Consider the following 15999-nt stretch of genomic DNA (forward strand, 5'->3'; position numbering starts at 1 on the left):
TAGAAGCCAATTTAGAAGTCTTCTGAGTCTCCCAACTTCACCTTCTTAAATTATAAAAAAATCAAATTTGTCAGGCTATTCTTCTTTCAACACCACAGTTATTCTTCTGTCATCCTTATTCATTATCCAGATTAATACACTAAGCACTTAAAACATAACCTCTAAAACTTGAGTTAATACCCTTATTTGTAAAGGAGAAGAAGCTTCTTTGGTAATGTGGCCTGTTTTAAGATGTAGCTGTCTGGGAATCTGATTCTTTTCATATAAATGTAGCCACTTTCGTGATAAACCTTTAGGTGGCAGCATCACTCACCATAAACTGTAGTTGGATTCGAGTTTCTCAAATTCATGAGATGTTTGAGACTGAAGGATATTCTGTGTCCGAGGAATCCCTCCTCCATGGTTCAGGAATGAATCAAGCAGAGGTCCTTAAAGCTGTGTAGCCCAGGACTGAGGTGGGGTAATCTATGGATGGCCTGCCTGCCTAGGACTCTTTCTCCCACTTGTTCTTTTGCTGATGCAAAATGTTTCCTGACTCAGCAGCTTTAATAAAAACCACAGTGTAAGTATGAAGCAACCAAGTGAATGACTTGGGGTTACACTGTAATATAATGTGTAATGCTTGAAAAGAACAGACAGTCTGTGTCACTTTCTTTTCCTAACCATTTTATTGAGGAAAAAATCACATACCACTGAGTTCTCCACTTACCAAGTGCAATTCTGTGTATTTTAGCATTTCCAAGATTGTGTGAATATCAGCAAAATCCAGTTTTACAACGCTTTCCTGATCCCCACCCCAAAAACTTATATACACACCCTTTAGCCATCACCTCCAGCTCTTCAGATAACTCTCTATCTCCCAAGCTCCTGGCAAACAATCTACTTTCTGTCCAGATTTACCTATTCTAAACCTTTCATATGAGTAGAAAATGAAGGATTTTAAGACTAACTTCTTTCCCTTAGCATGATACTTTGAAAGCTTTTCCATATTAAAGCGTCATTCAGTTACTTCATTTATTGTCTGGTATATTCCACTGTACAGACACCCGTGCTTTCTTTAGCGTTGTAAGGGCATTTGGCTATTACAGATGATACGGCTATGAATATTTGTGTATACTTGTTCACATAGGAGTGGAATTTCTAGGTCACATGGTAACTATATCTTTCAATCTAATGAGAAACTGCTGAAGTATTTTCCAAAGTGGCTGCTCGATTTTTTATTCCCACTAGCAATGTGTGGAAGTGTTCTATGCAGTCTTATTAGGAGCTTTAGATTTTGTAATGGTAACTAGATGAAGGCTGGGGAGAGGAGCAAGATAAGACTTTGCCTTTCTCGTCTCCCTGAATCTCTTGCTGGACCAGCTGATAGGTCTTTTTGAAGGCAGCTTCATGAACTGCTGGGAGAGCAATCGTCTCCTGTTCCCACAATTACTGTGCGTCACCAGTCTGATAAAATGCCTGTGCTGTATGGCTGCCCAGAGTGTGTTGATATTACAGGCCGGCTGTTTGTAATCCTTGCCTCCTGCCTTTGGAGATACCAAGCAACCAAATAGTCGCTGTGCCAGTTTGAGAAAAACTTTGAATAAAGAACCCTTAGCCACAAGTTGCCCAGGTTTGAACATGTCAAAATTACCTTCCTGACATGCACCAGAGACAGCTGTAGACTTCAGTGCAAGAGAGCAGCTTTTGTTTTTGTCAGATTTTATATTCTTAAAACGGAACTGACCCTTTTTCTTCTTTGGCAGCCTAGACATGACATACCCGTGTCTCTGCTGAATCGTGTGTGTGTGTGTGTGTGTGTGTGTGTGTGTGTGTGTGTTTTCATGCTATCAAGGGAGGGGAAGGGGCCGGCTCTTCCTTTAGGCATATTTGGGTCCTGCTAAGGACACACACTGTACATTCTGAAGCTTTGTTTGCATCTGGAAAAAATTAGACACACAAAATATTTCCCACTACAGGTCCCGTCAGGAAGCCCAAGTATGTGGAAAGCCCCAGAGTGCCTGGAGATGCAGTTTTAATCCCATTCAGAGACGTGCCCAAGCCACCAGAGACCAATGAGAATGGTAAGAGTATGTTTTCTGTGACTTTTTTCCCCCCTTAAAGACTATATAATGGAACTCTCCATTTCATAGTGAAACTTGAGTGCTTTTTATAGGAACACTTTGCTGAACAGAAAGTTATTTAAAAGAGTTTTGTTGTTTTTCTTTTCTTTTTCATTTGGACACTGAGAAGTCTGTTTAATGAATATAAATTTTGTTTTCCATTAAATACTCAGTGTAGGAGCTGTTTAATGGTTGAATCTTATTTCTTCTGAATGTGAACCAAAAAGTTTTGTTTTTTATATCCCACTGTTTTAGAAGTATGCAGTGTGAAGTTCTGGCTGTTAGTTGAAACTAGATAATAAAGTTTATTATTACTAGCTTTCATAAAAGCTTTGGGCAGCTTTTGAAAGGTTTTTCTTTTTAAACATGAAAATTTTCATTTTGAGGACATTGTTATAGGGGGATAAAAAAAATACAAGCTGGAAGATTTTAATGAAGGTATTTTATCTTTTGCTCACCCCACCCCCTCACAGTTGTCTGTATAGCAGACACTATGAACTTGGAGCAGCTCATATGTGTATTAGTAGCTGTTTAAACTTAAAAATAAACTCAAGAATTCCCTGGTTCTTTCTAGGTATTCCTCTATTCGTAAAGGTTCGGTGTTGTAATTTGGATGTTTTCAACTTCTCTTTTCTATGAAAGTCTGTAATTAGATGTCATGACTCATTGAGAGAAACCTGCTTTACCATCAGTGTAGACCATAGGTTATGCTAACTGAAAGAGAACTTCTGAAAACTCCTCCTCATTTCCACTTTGGAATACCTGGTATCTTTCTCTCCCACTGATGGTTAGGAGAGTCTTGGGGAGGGGATCCTTTATGCTCTAGCTTTTATGTATGTACTTGATATCTCTGGTGCTGAATAGTGGAGAGTGAGTATGAAGTAGGACATAGAGTAGAGGTGGTTGTGAAAATAAGGCTAAAAACAAGCTTATAGAAAGCATTTACAGATGCTGAAAATGGAAACGGAAGAGTTAAGAGTGAATGAGTAGATGCTGGGAATTCCAGCCTGGGAAGAGGGGCTGTTGCAGGCATCTTGGTATGAGAATGTATACTCTCTTCCTCTCTGTTCAGGGCCTCATTTGTTTGGTTTAGGTAAGAGGGTCACACAGAGGATTTTGACAAGAAAGGGGTGAGCCGAAGAGAAGAGAGCCTCCAGTGGTGTTTGCTTTGAGTAAGCATTCATTAATATACGAGGCCTCTCATTGTCAACTGTTATGTGTACCCTGGTGTTCATGAGCCTGTTCTTTCTCATGTTTATTCTGGCTGTGGAGAGGAAAAGGAAGGCATTCTTCCCATAAATGAATGTCAGTTATGTGATTTGCAGTGTGGTCAGTGCATTTAGAATAAACGCATATCCCCTATCCCTGTCCCCTACTCCTTCTCCAAAGCCTTTTCAGTCCTGGTCAGTTAGGCCCTGGTGTTTGGTGGACCTGGACTCTGTCCTTCTGGCTGTGAGTATTGTTGAGTTTCTCTATAGAATTTAGATGTCCCATTGGGTTGACAAGTTTAGGGTTTTTATTGAGCAAAATAGTTCCCTGTGCTATATGGAGCTTTCTCAAAAAGTTGCAAATAGAAATAACATTTGGCCCAGCAATTCCACTACTGGGAATTTACCCTAAAGAAACCATAACCACCATCCAAGCAGATATATGCACAGCCATGTTTTTTGTGGCTTTGTTAGCAGTAGCAAAGAGCTGGAAACAACCCAAGTGCCCATCAACAGATGAATGGATAGAGAAGCTCTGGTTTATTCAAACAGTGGAGTACTATGCGGCATTGAAAAACAAGGAACTCATGAAATATTATGCAAATGGTGACCCTGGAGGACATTATGCTGAGTGAAATATCTCAGTCACAAAAGTACAAATATTGCATAAGGCCACTCTTGTAAAATGGAACTGACATCAGGGTTGAGGGAAGACAGAGGAGGAGGGGAGGAATGATGTATACTGCATTGAAACAGACGAGGAAGAGACTGTTGAAAAGGGATATATGATTATGTATTATTTTCATGGTAGGAGTCCAGAATGAAGTTTGCATAGAGGAGTGGACTTGGGGGGGAGTGATTGCATAACAATGAAGAGTTTTTCTTCTACTTTTCAAGGAGAAGAGTGAATCGGGGTTTGGGGGGAGAGGGTGGGCAGGGAGAAAAGTGCAACAATGAGTGATTGGAAACCCTAAAAAAGCGGGGGAGGGGGAAAGAACTTTCCTTCCTTTAGCAGAATTGGGGGTTTTTGGAGGGAGGAGTATGGCTTATGATTATGATTTGGTGCTCAAAACAACACACTAATTGTTATCAAGTCAATTTTAACTCATAATGACCTCAGATATGTTAGAATTAGACACGTGCTCTATAGGGCTTTCATGGCTGTGATCTTGTGGAAATAGGTTTCCAGTTTTTGTTTTTTGTGGGTTTTTTTCCCCCAAGGTGCCTTTGGGTGTATTTGTACCGCCAATCTTCCCATTAGTAGCTGAGTTGAGTGCTCAGCTACTTGTGCCACCCAGAGCTAAGCATAGTACAGTGGTTGATACTGATAGAGTAACAGAGCTTGCTTCTGTGTTTGACTCCTGGGACCAGTCTTCTGCTTCAGCACCATCTGTCTCTGGGGTGGACTGAAATCTTGTCATACCTGGACTATGAATACAAGACTAGATGTTTGCATTTTTTTAAAAAAGAGTGTTTGTATACCAGTGAAGAAATTTTTCTTTTCAAAGGGAGGAGCAAACTGGGAGGGAGAGATGGGCAGGGAGAAAAGTGCAACAATGAATGAATGGAAATCCAAAATCTTTGTTGGTTTTTTTTTTTTTGAAAGACAAAATTTTTGTAAATGTTCATTAAAATTAATTAAAAAATAATTAAAAAAAAGAGTGTGTGGGTGTGGGTGTGGGTGTACTAGGAAACAGGGCATTTTTCTATTTTAACTGAATTTCTAAAAAAAAAGCCAAGGAGAAAGGGCTAGTTCGCACATGATCAAATGTGAAAGTAATTACAATGTTGGTAGAAGCCCTGTAGAGTTACCTTTTTCTTGGTTATGATGAGGCTGTTACAGAATGAAATTGAACTTGACAATTAGTAAAGGGTGGTGTGTTTGGAATCCTTTAAGTTTCAGTGGGGTTAATTAAGCCTGCCATAGTAAAAGTAAATTTTATTGTTCAGGTCATTGAACTTAAAGGAGAAACTGGTACTAGCCTAAAACAAATAATTGCATTTGAATGTTAACCCAAGCAAGTGTAGATACAGGATTTGAGGCAAATCCTTATTCCTAGGGATTAATACCAGCATCATCACATAAGTTATCATTTAAAATTTAGTCTTATGCTTTCCCTAAATGATAGATGCCATTAAGTCTATAATTCTTTTTGGAACCTGCCAATAAAAATATTTTAGAATGCACCAGACTAACAAGTTCTATTGAAAACAGTTTCTTGTGAAATTTCTTATATACTTGTGAAATAATCAGTTTTTATTCTGTTTGCAAAGCTCTTTTCAGCTCAGCTGCCTCTCCCTTTGATGATTGTGCTGCTCCATACAGTCTAGTCTTGATTCTTAGCTCTATTTGAAGTTTAAATCAAAGTAAAATGAAGTATCAAGCACTTTGAATTTGTTCATTACTTGATATATAATTGTACTTAGGTATAATTTGTATATTTTAGCCATGAGAAGTCAGTGAGAGGACATGGGGCAGATGAACATTTTTATTATAAGCAAAGCATCTGTTTTATAAAGTTTGAGTTTTTCTGGGCACACCTTTAGGAAAAAAGACATTAATTTGTAGATATTTTAAAACTGCATTTTCTAATTTTTTACAATTGGGGGTGTGAGGAGGAAAACAAAGTTCTTTCATGAAATCCGTAAACAAAATAAAACTTCTTTTCTTTCCAGCAGGAGATCCTAACAAGCTCTATGCACTATAGAAGAGGTCCTGTAGAAATAGTTCCCTGCACTTAACCAACATCTTGCTTGGGGTGGTGGGGGGTGCTGTCAAAGGAAACCAGTTACCAACAAACCAATACATCTACCTTCAAGGGAAAAATCCCCATAAATTAGAAAGGATTACTATATTATAACAGGATTCACCAGCGTTTCTTTGAATTAGGGACAGTCATAATCCATTTAGATTTACTGTAATAAATCATTAGCTACTTGAGCAAGCGCTGGTAGGAAAGAGTGAAAAAGCTTTAGCCTCATGAGTCATTAGCAAGCTCTGGTGATGCAGGTTGTAGGGACTTGTGCTGCTCACCCAATGGTAGCACCTCTCTCCAGCTGTTCAAATCCTCCTTGGTCACCTCCTATTCAATGTAATATCATTATGTATTCATTTATAATAATATAATAATTAATTATATATTATGTATAAATAATAACTAGCCAATTTTTAATTTTATTTAATTTAAACCCTTGGAACACCTGGAGGGGTCAGCTGAGAGTCAATTCCGACACGACAGCAATAAGAGGTTTTTATTCATGAGTCATTGCCTGGCAATGATCATTCTCAAAATAGAAGTCTTTTCTGGTAATTTTGTTAACTAATAAATCTAGCACATATATGAAACAAAAGCGTAATTTCAGGTAAACCTGTCTGATTTATTATTGCAAACTGTTTCAGACATTTAAAAAAAAATTAAAGACTTTACAAGACTTAAGGACAAGGTTCAGGTCTGTTATTGATGAGGTCGCTATGAGTCATGATTGACTCGAAGACACCTAACAACAGCATAATAGAAGGGAGAAGTTGTGTTAACTAACCCAAGCTGTGTGATGAATCTGGGAGTTCCATAGATAAAGGTTTTGAGCATGGAAAAGACTTAATGAGAGCTTTGCCATAGATTTACCTGGCAACAGGCATGTAGGGTGGAGTGGGCATGAAGAGACAAAGATCGGAGAAAATGATTAGAAAATGATTTCAGTCATTGAAGTGAGAGAAGAAAGTCTGGGATTAGAAACGGGCCAGAAGAGAAGAGGTGAAAATAAGAGGATTCTGACAGAGTGGCACCCAATGTGGGAACTATGAGAGACTAAGAAGATGGCTTCAAAGTTTGGAAAAATGCCATTTTAGACACATTGAATTTTAGGTACTAGAGAAACTCTGAGGTAACAGGTAATAGGAAATGGAAACTAGGGCTCTGGTTCACATCAAGGCAGGGACACTAACTCTACCCAGTGGTTGTTATATCCTTTACTACTTAAACTCACTGTAAATACAAGAATTTATCTAAGTATGTCCTTGATGAAGTACAAAAAAAATTCATATTAAATCTTGACCCTGGTGCCCTCCATGGTAGTATTCTGTGTGATGAAATGGAAGTTACCATTAACTACACCTTTCAAGTATGATGACTGACTGTCTCAAGGAAAAGCACTTGTGTGTTTGAGTTGCAAACTGAATTGGGCATAGGACATCACTTTTATTTGGCAGAATAATAAACAGTGGTTACTCAGAATTCATATTTGACACATTCTTTTTTTTCCTTAAAAAATAAAAAAGAGCCCGTTGCTTCAGTTTTAAAATAAAAACCTCCTAGTCCAATGATGTTATTTGGCCTTCCAAGTGAATATTATTAGTTTTTTTGGAAATTTGCATATGTTCTACTTACCTTTTGATGATCTCTCTAGACTTCATTTGAAATCTGATATTAGTAACTATAAAAATTTGATACTGTATTAGTATGTAAACATTTGTAAGATCTGCACAACTAGTGTCATTCAGGTGACCCGATGCATGATATTACAAAGTCTTGTATGGGTGAAACAGCCATTCAGAGTACAAGAGAGGCCACTGGATTTTACTGTGGTAATAAAAAAGTTAATTGATAGGTTTTAGGATTTAACATTGGAACTAACCTCTATGAAATGGCTGCTTGACAAGTTTTGGTGAGGTATCAAAGAAGAGTATCTGTAATTAAATGAAGACTCCTCCCTTTCCCAACTACTTAATTATCTGAGATTTTATTCTCTTCACATGCTTCAGCCAAAAGAACATATCCCAATAAATTAGATACAGAAGCAGGTATGAGCGTTGGTGTCCCATTGAATTATGAGGAGCCTGGTGGCACAGTGGTCAAGTGTTGGGCTGCCAAACAAAAGGTTGGAGATTTGAGCTCACCAGCCACTCCTGAGAGAAGGACGTAGTCAGCGTGCTTCTGTGAAGATTTACAGAATCCCCCACAGCCCTTGCTCTGCCCTGCAGGGTTGCTGTGAGTTGATACTGGCGTGATGATGGCAGATTGGGTTTTCCGTTGAACAGGACTTTGGGAAGATCTACACAAAGTGTAAAGCAGTGGCATTTTCCCAGCTAACTTCTAAAATTGTAAATGTCGTTATTTTAAATGTAGTTTAAAAATTTATCTATTAACTACAAATTTGTCCTTAAATGAATCACCTGATTGAATTGTCTGGTGACATGTTTATAAGGAAGTTGTATTGCTGATTTGAAGGCAGCCAATGTGAATCTGCCAGTGGCTCCATTGAAGAAAGGTGACCAGTCTGCTGTGTGTTCGACAGTCCCCAGAAACCTGCTGAAGGGTCCGCTATGCTTCAGTTCCAGGTTGACAACAATGAATTTGAGGGTTTTTAACAAAATTCTTAGTTTTAGCTTTTAGTATAATAAGAATTAATACATATATAAATAACCTACATAAACTAAAGGTCTTTGAAATCCCCCAAAATGATTTTAAAAGCTTGTTTTAGGACCAAAACATTTTGAGAACCATTTGACTTAAAAGCAGTAAAAAAAAAAGATGAAAATAACAATTTTTTTAAGGTGTCGTTGAGGGACTCTTAGCAGACCTATCTATCAACAGTGGAGCTGAACTTGACCTTACTCTGTGCCATCCTCATCATCTCTGATACACTTGAGCCCAGTGTTACAGACTGTGTCAATCCATTCTGTTGAGAGTCTTCCACCTTCCAAATAGAAATTCCTTTTTCAATGACTGGCCCTTTGTAACAAGATTCCCAAAATACATTAGATGAAGCATCAACATCTTTTCTGGTTGAACTTTCTCCAAGACATACGTGTTTGTTTTTTTTGTCAGTCTATGAGCTTTTCAACACTACAAGTCAACAGCATCAATTGTTCTGTTATCTTTTGTCATTATCCAATTTTTAGATTCCTAACAAGTACTTGAAAAGACCAAAGCTTGAATCAGATGCATCTTACTCAAAACTGACGTCACTGTTCTGTAACGCCTTAAAATGGCAGTAGAGATAAGAAAATTGATTTAGAACTATGATAGCTACTGAGAGTTGAGTTGTGGGCTTAGAGCTAAATAGTGATAAGATAAAAGAAAATAGCCTAATTCAGGAGACAATCTTGAAGGAAAGCATGGCCAGAGTTGGGGATGATTTCAGTATACCAGTGAATAAGATAAAAGTTTACAAATAACTTCTTAATTTTTCAGTCTAGAAGCCAGTTGCGAACAGAAGCAGAAAGACACTTGCTCCTCTATAAAGTTACCTTTGAAGATTTAAAGAAAGAGTAGTGACAGCAGGGAAGAAATACCAAAGTAGCTGACACAGCCTTGCTTGCTTAAACTGAGACAGACATGAAGCGCTTGCTGCAGAAGGTCAAGGACTGTAGTCTTCAATATGGATTGAAGCTCAACATCAAGAAGACAGAGTCTCTCCGCTGGGCTAATTGGCAGCACGTGATGGATAGAGAAAAGATTGAGGTTGTTAACAATTACAGCTTGCTGGCTGTACGGTCAACACTCTTGGCACCAACAGTAAGGAAATCAAAGGCTAATTGTATTAGGTAAATCTGCTGTCAGGGACCTTTCCAGAGTGTTGAGAAGCAACAATGTCAGTTAGAAACTAAGGTGTTTTAAAAAAAAAAAAAGAAAAGAAAAAGAAAGAAACTAAGGTGCTCCTGATCCAGTCCATGGTCTTAGCATTTACTTGTTATGCATCAGAGAGATGGACAATGACTAAGGATTATGGAAGAAGAATTGATGCCTTTGAGTTGTGGTGCTGAAAAAGAGTATTGAACATTCCATGGACTCCACAAAAACAAGTAAATCTGCCTTGAAGAGGGTGAAACCAAGTTTCTCCTAGGAGGGTAGCGTTTTGAAGCTCCATCTCACATACTTTGGTCACGAGGCCAGGAGGGACCAATCCTTGGAGAGGGACATTGTGCTTGGAAGAGTGGAGGGACAGCGCAGGAGAGGAAGACCCCAGGTGAGATGTGCAACGGGGATAGGTGTGTCAAAGTCAATGAGACTGGCTCAAGAGAGCACAGTCCTCAGAGCTGTTGTACTTAGGGTCACTATGAGTCACAGGCAACTCAACGGCACATAACAACAAACTTGTAAATAGATGTCAGGGAAACAAGATATTCACTAAGAAACAGGTCATAGATAGGTACAAGCAGGGGAAGGGCATGTCTCACTGAACAGATTTGAGAAGTATGAGGCAGCTTTGGTGACCTAGCGGTATGGAATTCCACTACTAAGCCAAAGGCATGTGTTTTAATCATCCTGCTGTTCCACGGGAGAAGGATGGACAGCCTTCTCCTGTGCAAGTTATTGTCTCTGAAAAACTAGTGGGTTAGCTGTGGGCCAGTTCCAACTAATGGTACACAACTAACAACAACAACATCAGCAGCATAGTAAATATCACTTTGAACCTGCAAAAACCAGAAATGAAATACTAGGGAGGAAGTGTGGAGTATTGGTGTTAAAGGTGATACAAGTAATGACCACTTTGATACAACACCCTACAACTTACTGTCTCTGATCCTCACAGCACCTATGAGAAGTTGGTTTTGATTGCCTTATGAGAAAATAGGAGTTCAGAGAGGTAATCCAGGATAAGGGCAGCTTTTGTGTGAAAAATACTCCTTCAGAAATGGTCGGTAAAGGTGATTATAAGGGTAACATTATGTTTGAAGTTAAGATGGCAATAACTGTGGTTTTTTTTTCTAGATTGTAGTTCAGTATTTGTGCCGTGGTCCGTCAGGCTCCGAATTACTAGTGAACAGGGCAGGAAGGAAGCAAGCCAAGAAATTCTGAAATTCTCTTTACCTCTTCTCATGTGATTAGCCTTCCACAGTGCGAGCAATACCAAGGATTCCAGGGAAACTTTATTTGGAGCAACCTGCTTAATGAATTCCTAGGGAATGTGTAGCTAATTACTTTCTCACATCCAAACACAGCATCATAAATATTTGAATATTTTTAAAATAGATATTTTTAAATTTTTAAATACAAAAAGTTGGTAAGCTATGAAATCTTTCTTCTCCTCCAGCTCCTATCCAAACTGAAAATAGATCCTTTGTTTAGAAGGATTAGAATTTGGTTTGGAAATCCATTAGGATTTGATTTGGAAATCCATTTGAATGAATAATTAGATTAAAGAAAAATCACATGTGGCTGTTAAAAGCTTAAGTTTGGTGGACAATATGGAAATAGAAAAGCATTTCTGTTTCAGGGTCATCATGTATCAACATGAGTTCCCAAGCATATCATCTTGTGTAGAATGGTGCCGTCTCTTCACACAAGAGTCCTGCCACAGTGCAGTAGTTCTGTGAGAGAAGGCTCTGGACATTTGGGGGAGAAAAGATGTGGATGACCTGATGTGAGTTAAGCAAAGCAATCAAATGTTCTAGAAGAAGGAATAACATGAAAAGATAGCTGGGAAATCTTAGAGAAAAATAGACTTGTGAAGGCTTAATGGATGCAATATCTTCGTTGGCCTTCTGAGAAAGGAGCTTCACTGTCAACACCAAAAGGCAGGGGGTTTGAATGTGCTAGCTACTCCACGGGAGAATGAGGAATAGTCTCCCATTGTGCAATTTGCAGCCTTTGAAACCCTCTGGAGAGTCCACTATAACTCAGTAGTGATGAAAATGAGAGAGAGTGGATGCAAAATTGTAATAAAGAATGCTTGCTTCACTTCCTAGAAGATGCTATGTTTCTTTTAAGACTGATGGAAAAATTCAGTAATGGTGATTGTTGAATAACATGATAAATGGTAGATAGAAAGATTGTTGACATAGTAAGGATTTTGTTTCTTACATGTTTACTATCTCCATCATCACGCATTCACACTTTGCTTATTAGTCCCAAAGCTGGATCTGAATTTGGAACTTGGCCAAATGGAATAGTTAGACAAACAGTTAATTGTGAATTTGGGTATCTTTTAATCAGCTATTAAACATGGAATTTGCCACTGTCTCCTCCCTAGTGATTAACAACCTCTGAAAACGTGCTGGAGGCAGCTATGATTTCTACCTTAGTGGTACACACCAACAACTTCAGCTTCTCTAAAGAGGACAAGGTTGGGTAACTAGTGATCTTCGGGCTCTTTTCATATGTGTGTCAGTGGAAGCTGTGCTGAATGTGGGGTGTCTGGATGCGGCGTGGTGGCAGCAGTAACTTTGCTGAGGATGTTAACTTTTCAGGAGCCCCTCGGAGTGCCAGGCCTTCATGTGGCCTTGTTTACCGTCAGGGTAGATGTTGTGGCAGCCAGGCTTGTGCAGCTGCTCTCAGCCTCCACAGCAGCTGCCAGCTGGGAGTGGTTGCTGGCTCTTTCCCCAGAGTGTTTCAGGTTCAACCAGAAGCTAGGCATTCTGGGACTCAGCCACAATTAGGTAGCCATACTACAGAGATTGTTTCGAAAGGAAAAGGGGGTGTGGAGAAGAGAAACTGCCGAGTTCTGCCCCCTCACCTACTTCTTCTCCTTCCCATATGTATCCTGTTCTCTCCCTCTCGCCCAGCTGCCACCCAAGATAAAGCAGCTGCCCTGCCTGAGCCTGGGTAGGGCTTGGGGCAAGGGAGGAGGGTGGGATGGAGGGAGGGTGCCCACTGATCCTGTTCTGAAATGGTTCAGCCCTTGGGTGTGCCTGGGCAGTGCTGATTTGATTTGGTTCCTGCCTGCCTTTCCCAGATGCACCTTGAGAATCAAAATGTGGTTTGAAGTCCCTGGTGGGAAAAGGCCTTCGGTTGAGTGGCTTTGTGGGTATGATGGACCTACACTGGGTGGCTCTCTTCCTCCTTTCTGACTTGGCGCTATTATCCTTTCATGGTACGAGTTTAACTCAAATGATCCGGAAGCATCAGGGCTCTCACCTTGACATAGTCAGGTGTTTCCCCAGCAGTTCTCTAGAGCAAGTAAAAACCATGCAGGCTGGTCAAGAACTCTTGTATTTCCAAACATTAGTAATATTTGGAAGCAAACAAGGGGTGAGTTGCCTTTCCTTCCTTCAAATACCAGTGCCATCCTGGGAGCATGGTAAAACAGTGTGTCTAGTTTTTCACATGACATGAAAATAGGAATTGCCATCAGATAATGGCACTGTACTTTCCTGATTTAGGTAAAATATTTCACTCTTGGTACTTGGAGTTTCTGCTTTATTTTCTTAGCCAGACACAGCTTCTTAATTAGAATGTACTGCTAGAGGACAGGCAGTATTGTCAAACTTTGTGTGTTTTATGGGAATACACAAAAGCACAAGACAAGCAGCTGTAGTGCCAACTTGTCTAGATGTAATATGGAATTCCCCAGGGTGTCATCTTCATTGTTTTCTTTCTTTGTTCCAGAAACTAAGGCTGATGATGAACCGGGCTGTTCACCTGCTGCCCAAGAACTGTTGACAAGGCTGGGATTTTTGCTGGGAGAAGGAATCCCAAGTGCCACACATATAACCATTGAAGAAAAAAATGAAGCCATGGTAATGTCTGAGGCAGAGAGGCTACTGCATTCCATACCTGCCCAGAGGATGAAGGAAGTGCCAGCCCTCTTCCATCTCCTTCCTCCTTGAGTGGTGCAAGCATTGTTCAGTCAGATGAGTTCTGGACTGCTGTGTATTGAAATTTATTGACATTTGTTTCTGGGCTTTTGCATTAGGGAGGTGCAGAAGAGTAGAATGGAGCAGAATTCAAGAAAATGCTCACATTAACCTTGTCACTACCCAGGAATAGTGGTAAAATGAATTGCAGCAGTTAAAAAAAATTAAATAAAAATTTCATTACTTCCCTTTATTTAACTGTTCTTTTCAGCTGGCTGCCCTGGGATGTGCTTTCTTAGCTGTTGAAATTTTGGAGGGTCACTGGGGTGAGGAAGGGGTTTGTAGGGGAGGAGGCTGAGATGATCCTTATCACATGGGAGAGCAAGCCCCCTGCCGAGGATATGCACCTCAGCCATCTCTGCCTCAGCTCAGGTGTGTGTATTTGAATAACAATGAGAGGCTGGTGCATCTGCCCCCTGGAGGGACTCTGTGAGGGTTCCCTCCATTGACTCAGCTTGCAATGGCCATGGGCCTCCTTTCCCTGAGCACAGAGCCCATAAATCTTCAGGAATTGAATCAAGTTGCAGTCTTGTGACACATTACCAAAACAAGAGTTCACAGGTTTTCCGTTCAGAGGTCAAAGAACTCATTTGTCTTCTACAGAAGTTAAATGAAAGGAAGTCTGCCAGTTTGCCATTTCTCTTTTACAAACATGTATTTCCACTAAATTATTCCCTAAGACTTACCCTTTCCTTGAAAAAGCTGGGGGGAAAGAACAAAGGTTATTTCTCTTTTAAAATTTGGAAGGCTGTATGTATTTAAACTTCCTAGATTTTAAGGGCTCTCTTCCAGTTTCCTTTGTTTAGATTCATTGTTTTGGTGTCGAAGCGTCCTGTGTAAGCCTGGCTAACTCCCCATACCGTTGTCTCGCAGTGTACAGCTCCGAGCCAAGGCATCAGCCCCTGCTCCACGCTAACAAGCAGCACCGCATCTCCCAGCACCGATAGCCCCTGCTCAACCTTGAATAGCTGTGTCAGCAAGACAGCAGCCAACAAAAGTCCCTGTGAGACCATTAGCAGCCCTAGTTCCACCCTGGAAAGCAAGGACAGTGGAATTATAGGTAAGAAGCACGTTGCTTGGTAATGGAATGTCTCAGGGTACGGCAGCCCAAGTGTTAATGAGACACTTCTCGGAAACTGTTTGCAGAGTGGTCTATGAAGGTCACGATGCTGCTCCTGTCCTCTCCTCTTCTTGGGGGATAACACAGCTCTGTGTACAGCATCGGCTTTTAAATTTCTTGATGGCTATTTTACAGCTCTGTGTTTATTTGGTCTAATCTTTCCAGATCAAAGGTGCTCTATACAATTACAGTAACCTCTCTATTCATCAGTTAACTCCATTTGCTAGGGACAAGGTGCCACTGGGACATCTAGCAGGGGGATGTCATCCTGCATATAAGCACGTCTTCTAAAGGCAATCTCAGGATTGCATTGCAACAATTCTTTGATTTGCCTATGGCTTTGGGATCAGGATTTCCTAAGGACACCTTCTCTGTGTGCCCACATGCCCACAACTCCCTTACACAAGCGCAGTGTAAAGAAACATGGTGTCTAGTCCTGACTCTTAGGCTAGTTTGCCCCAGGCGACATGAGCACCATTTAGATCTACTTTTCTGCACACTCCCCACCCCTTTTCTCTGTACATATAAGGATTTGGACTATCAGTGCTTACCAGTCCCAGCTGTGTATTTAGATCATAGTCTAGATAGGTGCATCCAGGTTTCTGGAGGTGGGGCCTCTTTGTTTTCAGGCCTCCAGCTTGGCATTTTCCAGATAACAGCTTGTTCTCTGGGAGGTAACTTACCCTGGCTCTATACTTTTCTAGGTACTTAATTGTGAATGGTACTGAACATTCATCCTGTCCATTTTTGCTGAGTTATTCACCTGTCTTTGAAGGCTGTTTTGCATTTTATTATTGACTGAGATCCCATTTATATTACATACACACACACACACACACACACACACACTCCCCAAATGGAATGGTGTTCAAGAAAATAAGTTCTTTATTTTCTTCAGACACCTGCAATTTCTTCCCCCCTGTATCCATTTTTAATAAAAATTCCTTAAGGGAAGATTTACCACATTTCAGTGATTGCAAGCTTAGAAAT

At 40.2% G+C, this 15999-nt stretch overlaps 1 protein-coding gene across 1 annotated transcript in view; it reads left to right on the forward strand.

Annotated features, from left to right (window-relative positions):
- Nucleotides 1–15999, forward strand: part of TANC1 (tetratricopeptide repeat, ankyrin repeat and coiled-coil containing 1) — a 223375-nt gene that overhangs the window by 111230 nt on the left and 96146 nt on the right. Inside the window, exons 5-7 of the mRNA XM_006880820.1 lie at nt 1959–2063; nt 13642–13772; nt 14763–14949. Coding sequence (XP_006880882.1) covers nt 1959–2063; nt 13642–13772; nt 14763–14949 — 423 coding nt within the window. The remainder of the gene's footprint in view (nt 1–1958; nt 2064–13641; nt 13773–14762; nt 14950–15999) is intronic.

This window comes from Elephantulus edwardii, unplaced genomic scaffold (assembly GCF_000299155.1).
Source record: "Elephantulus edwardii isolate Elephantulus edwardi_28Jun2011 unplaced genomic scaffold, EleEdw1.0 scaffold00010, whole genome shotgun sequence".
NCBI lineage: Eukaryota > Metazoa > Chordata > Mammalia > Macroscelidea > Macroscelididae > Elephantulus > Elephantulus edwardii.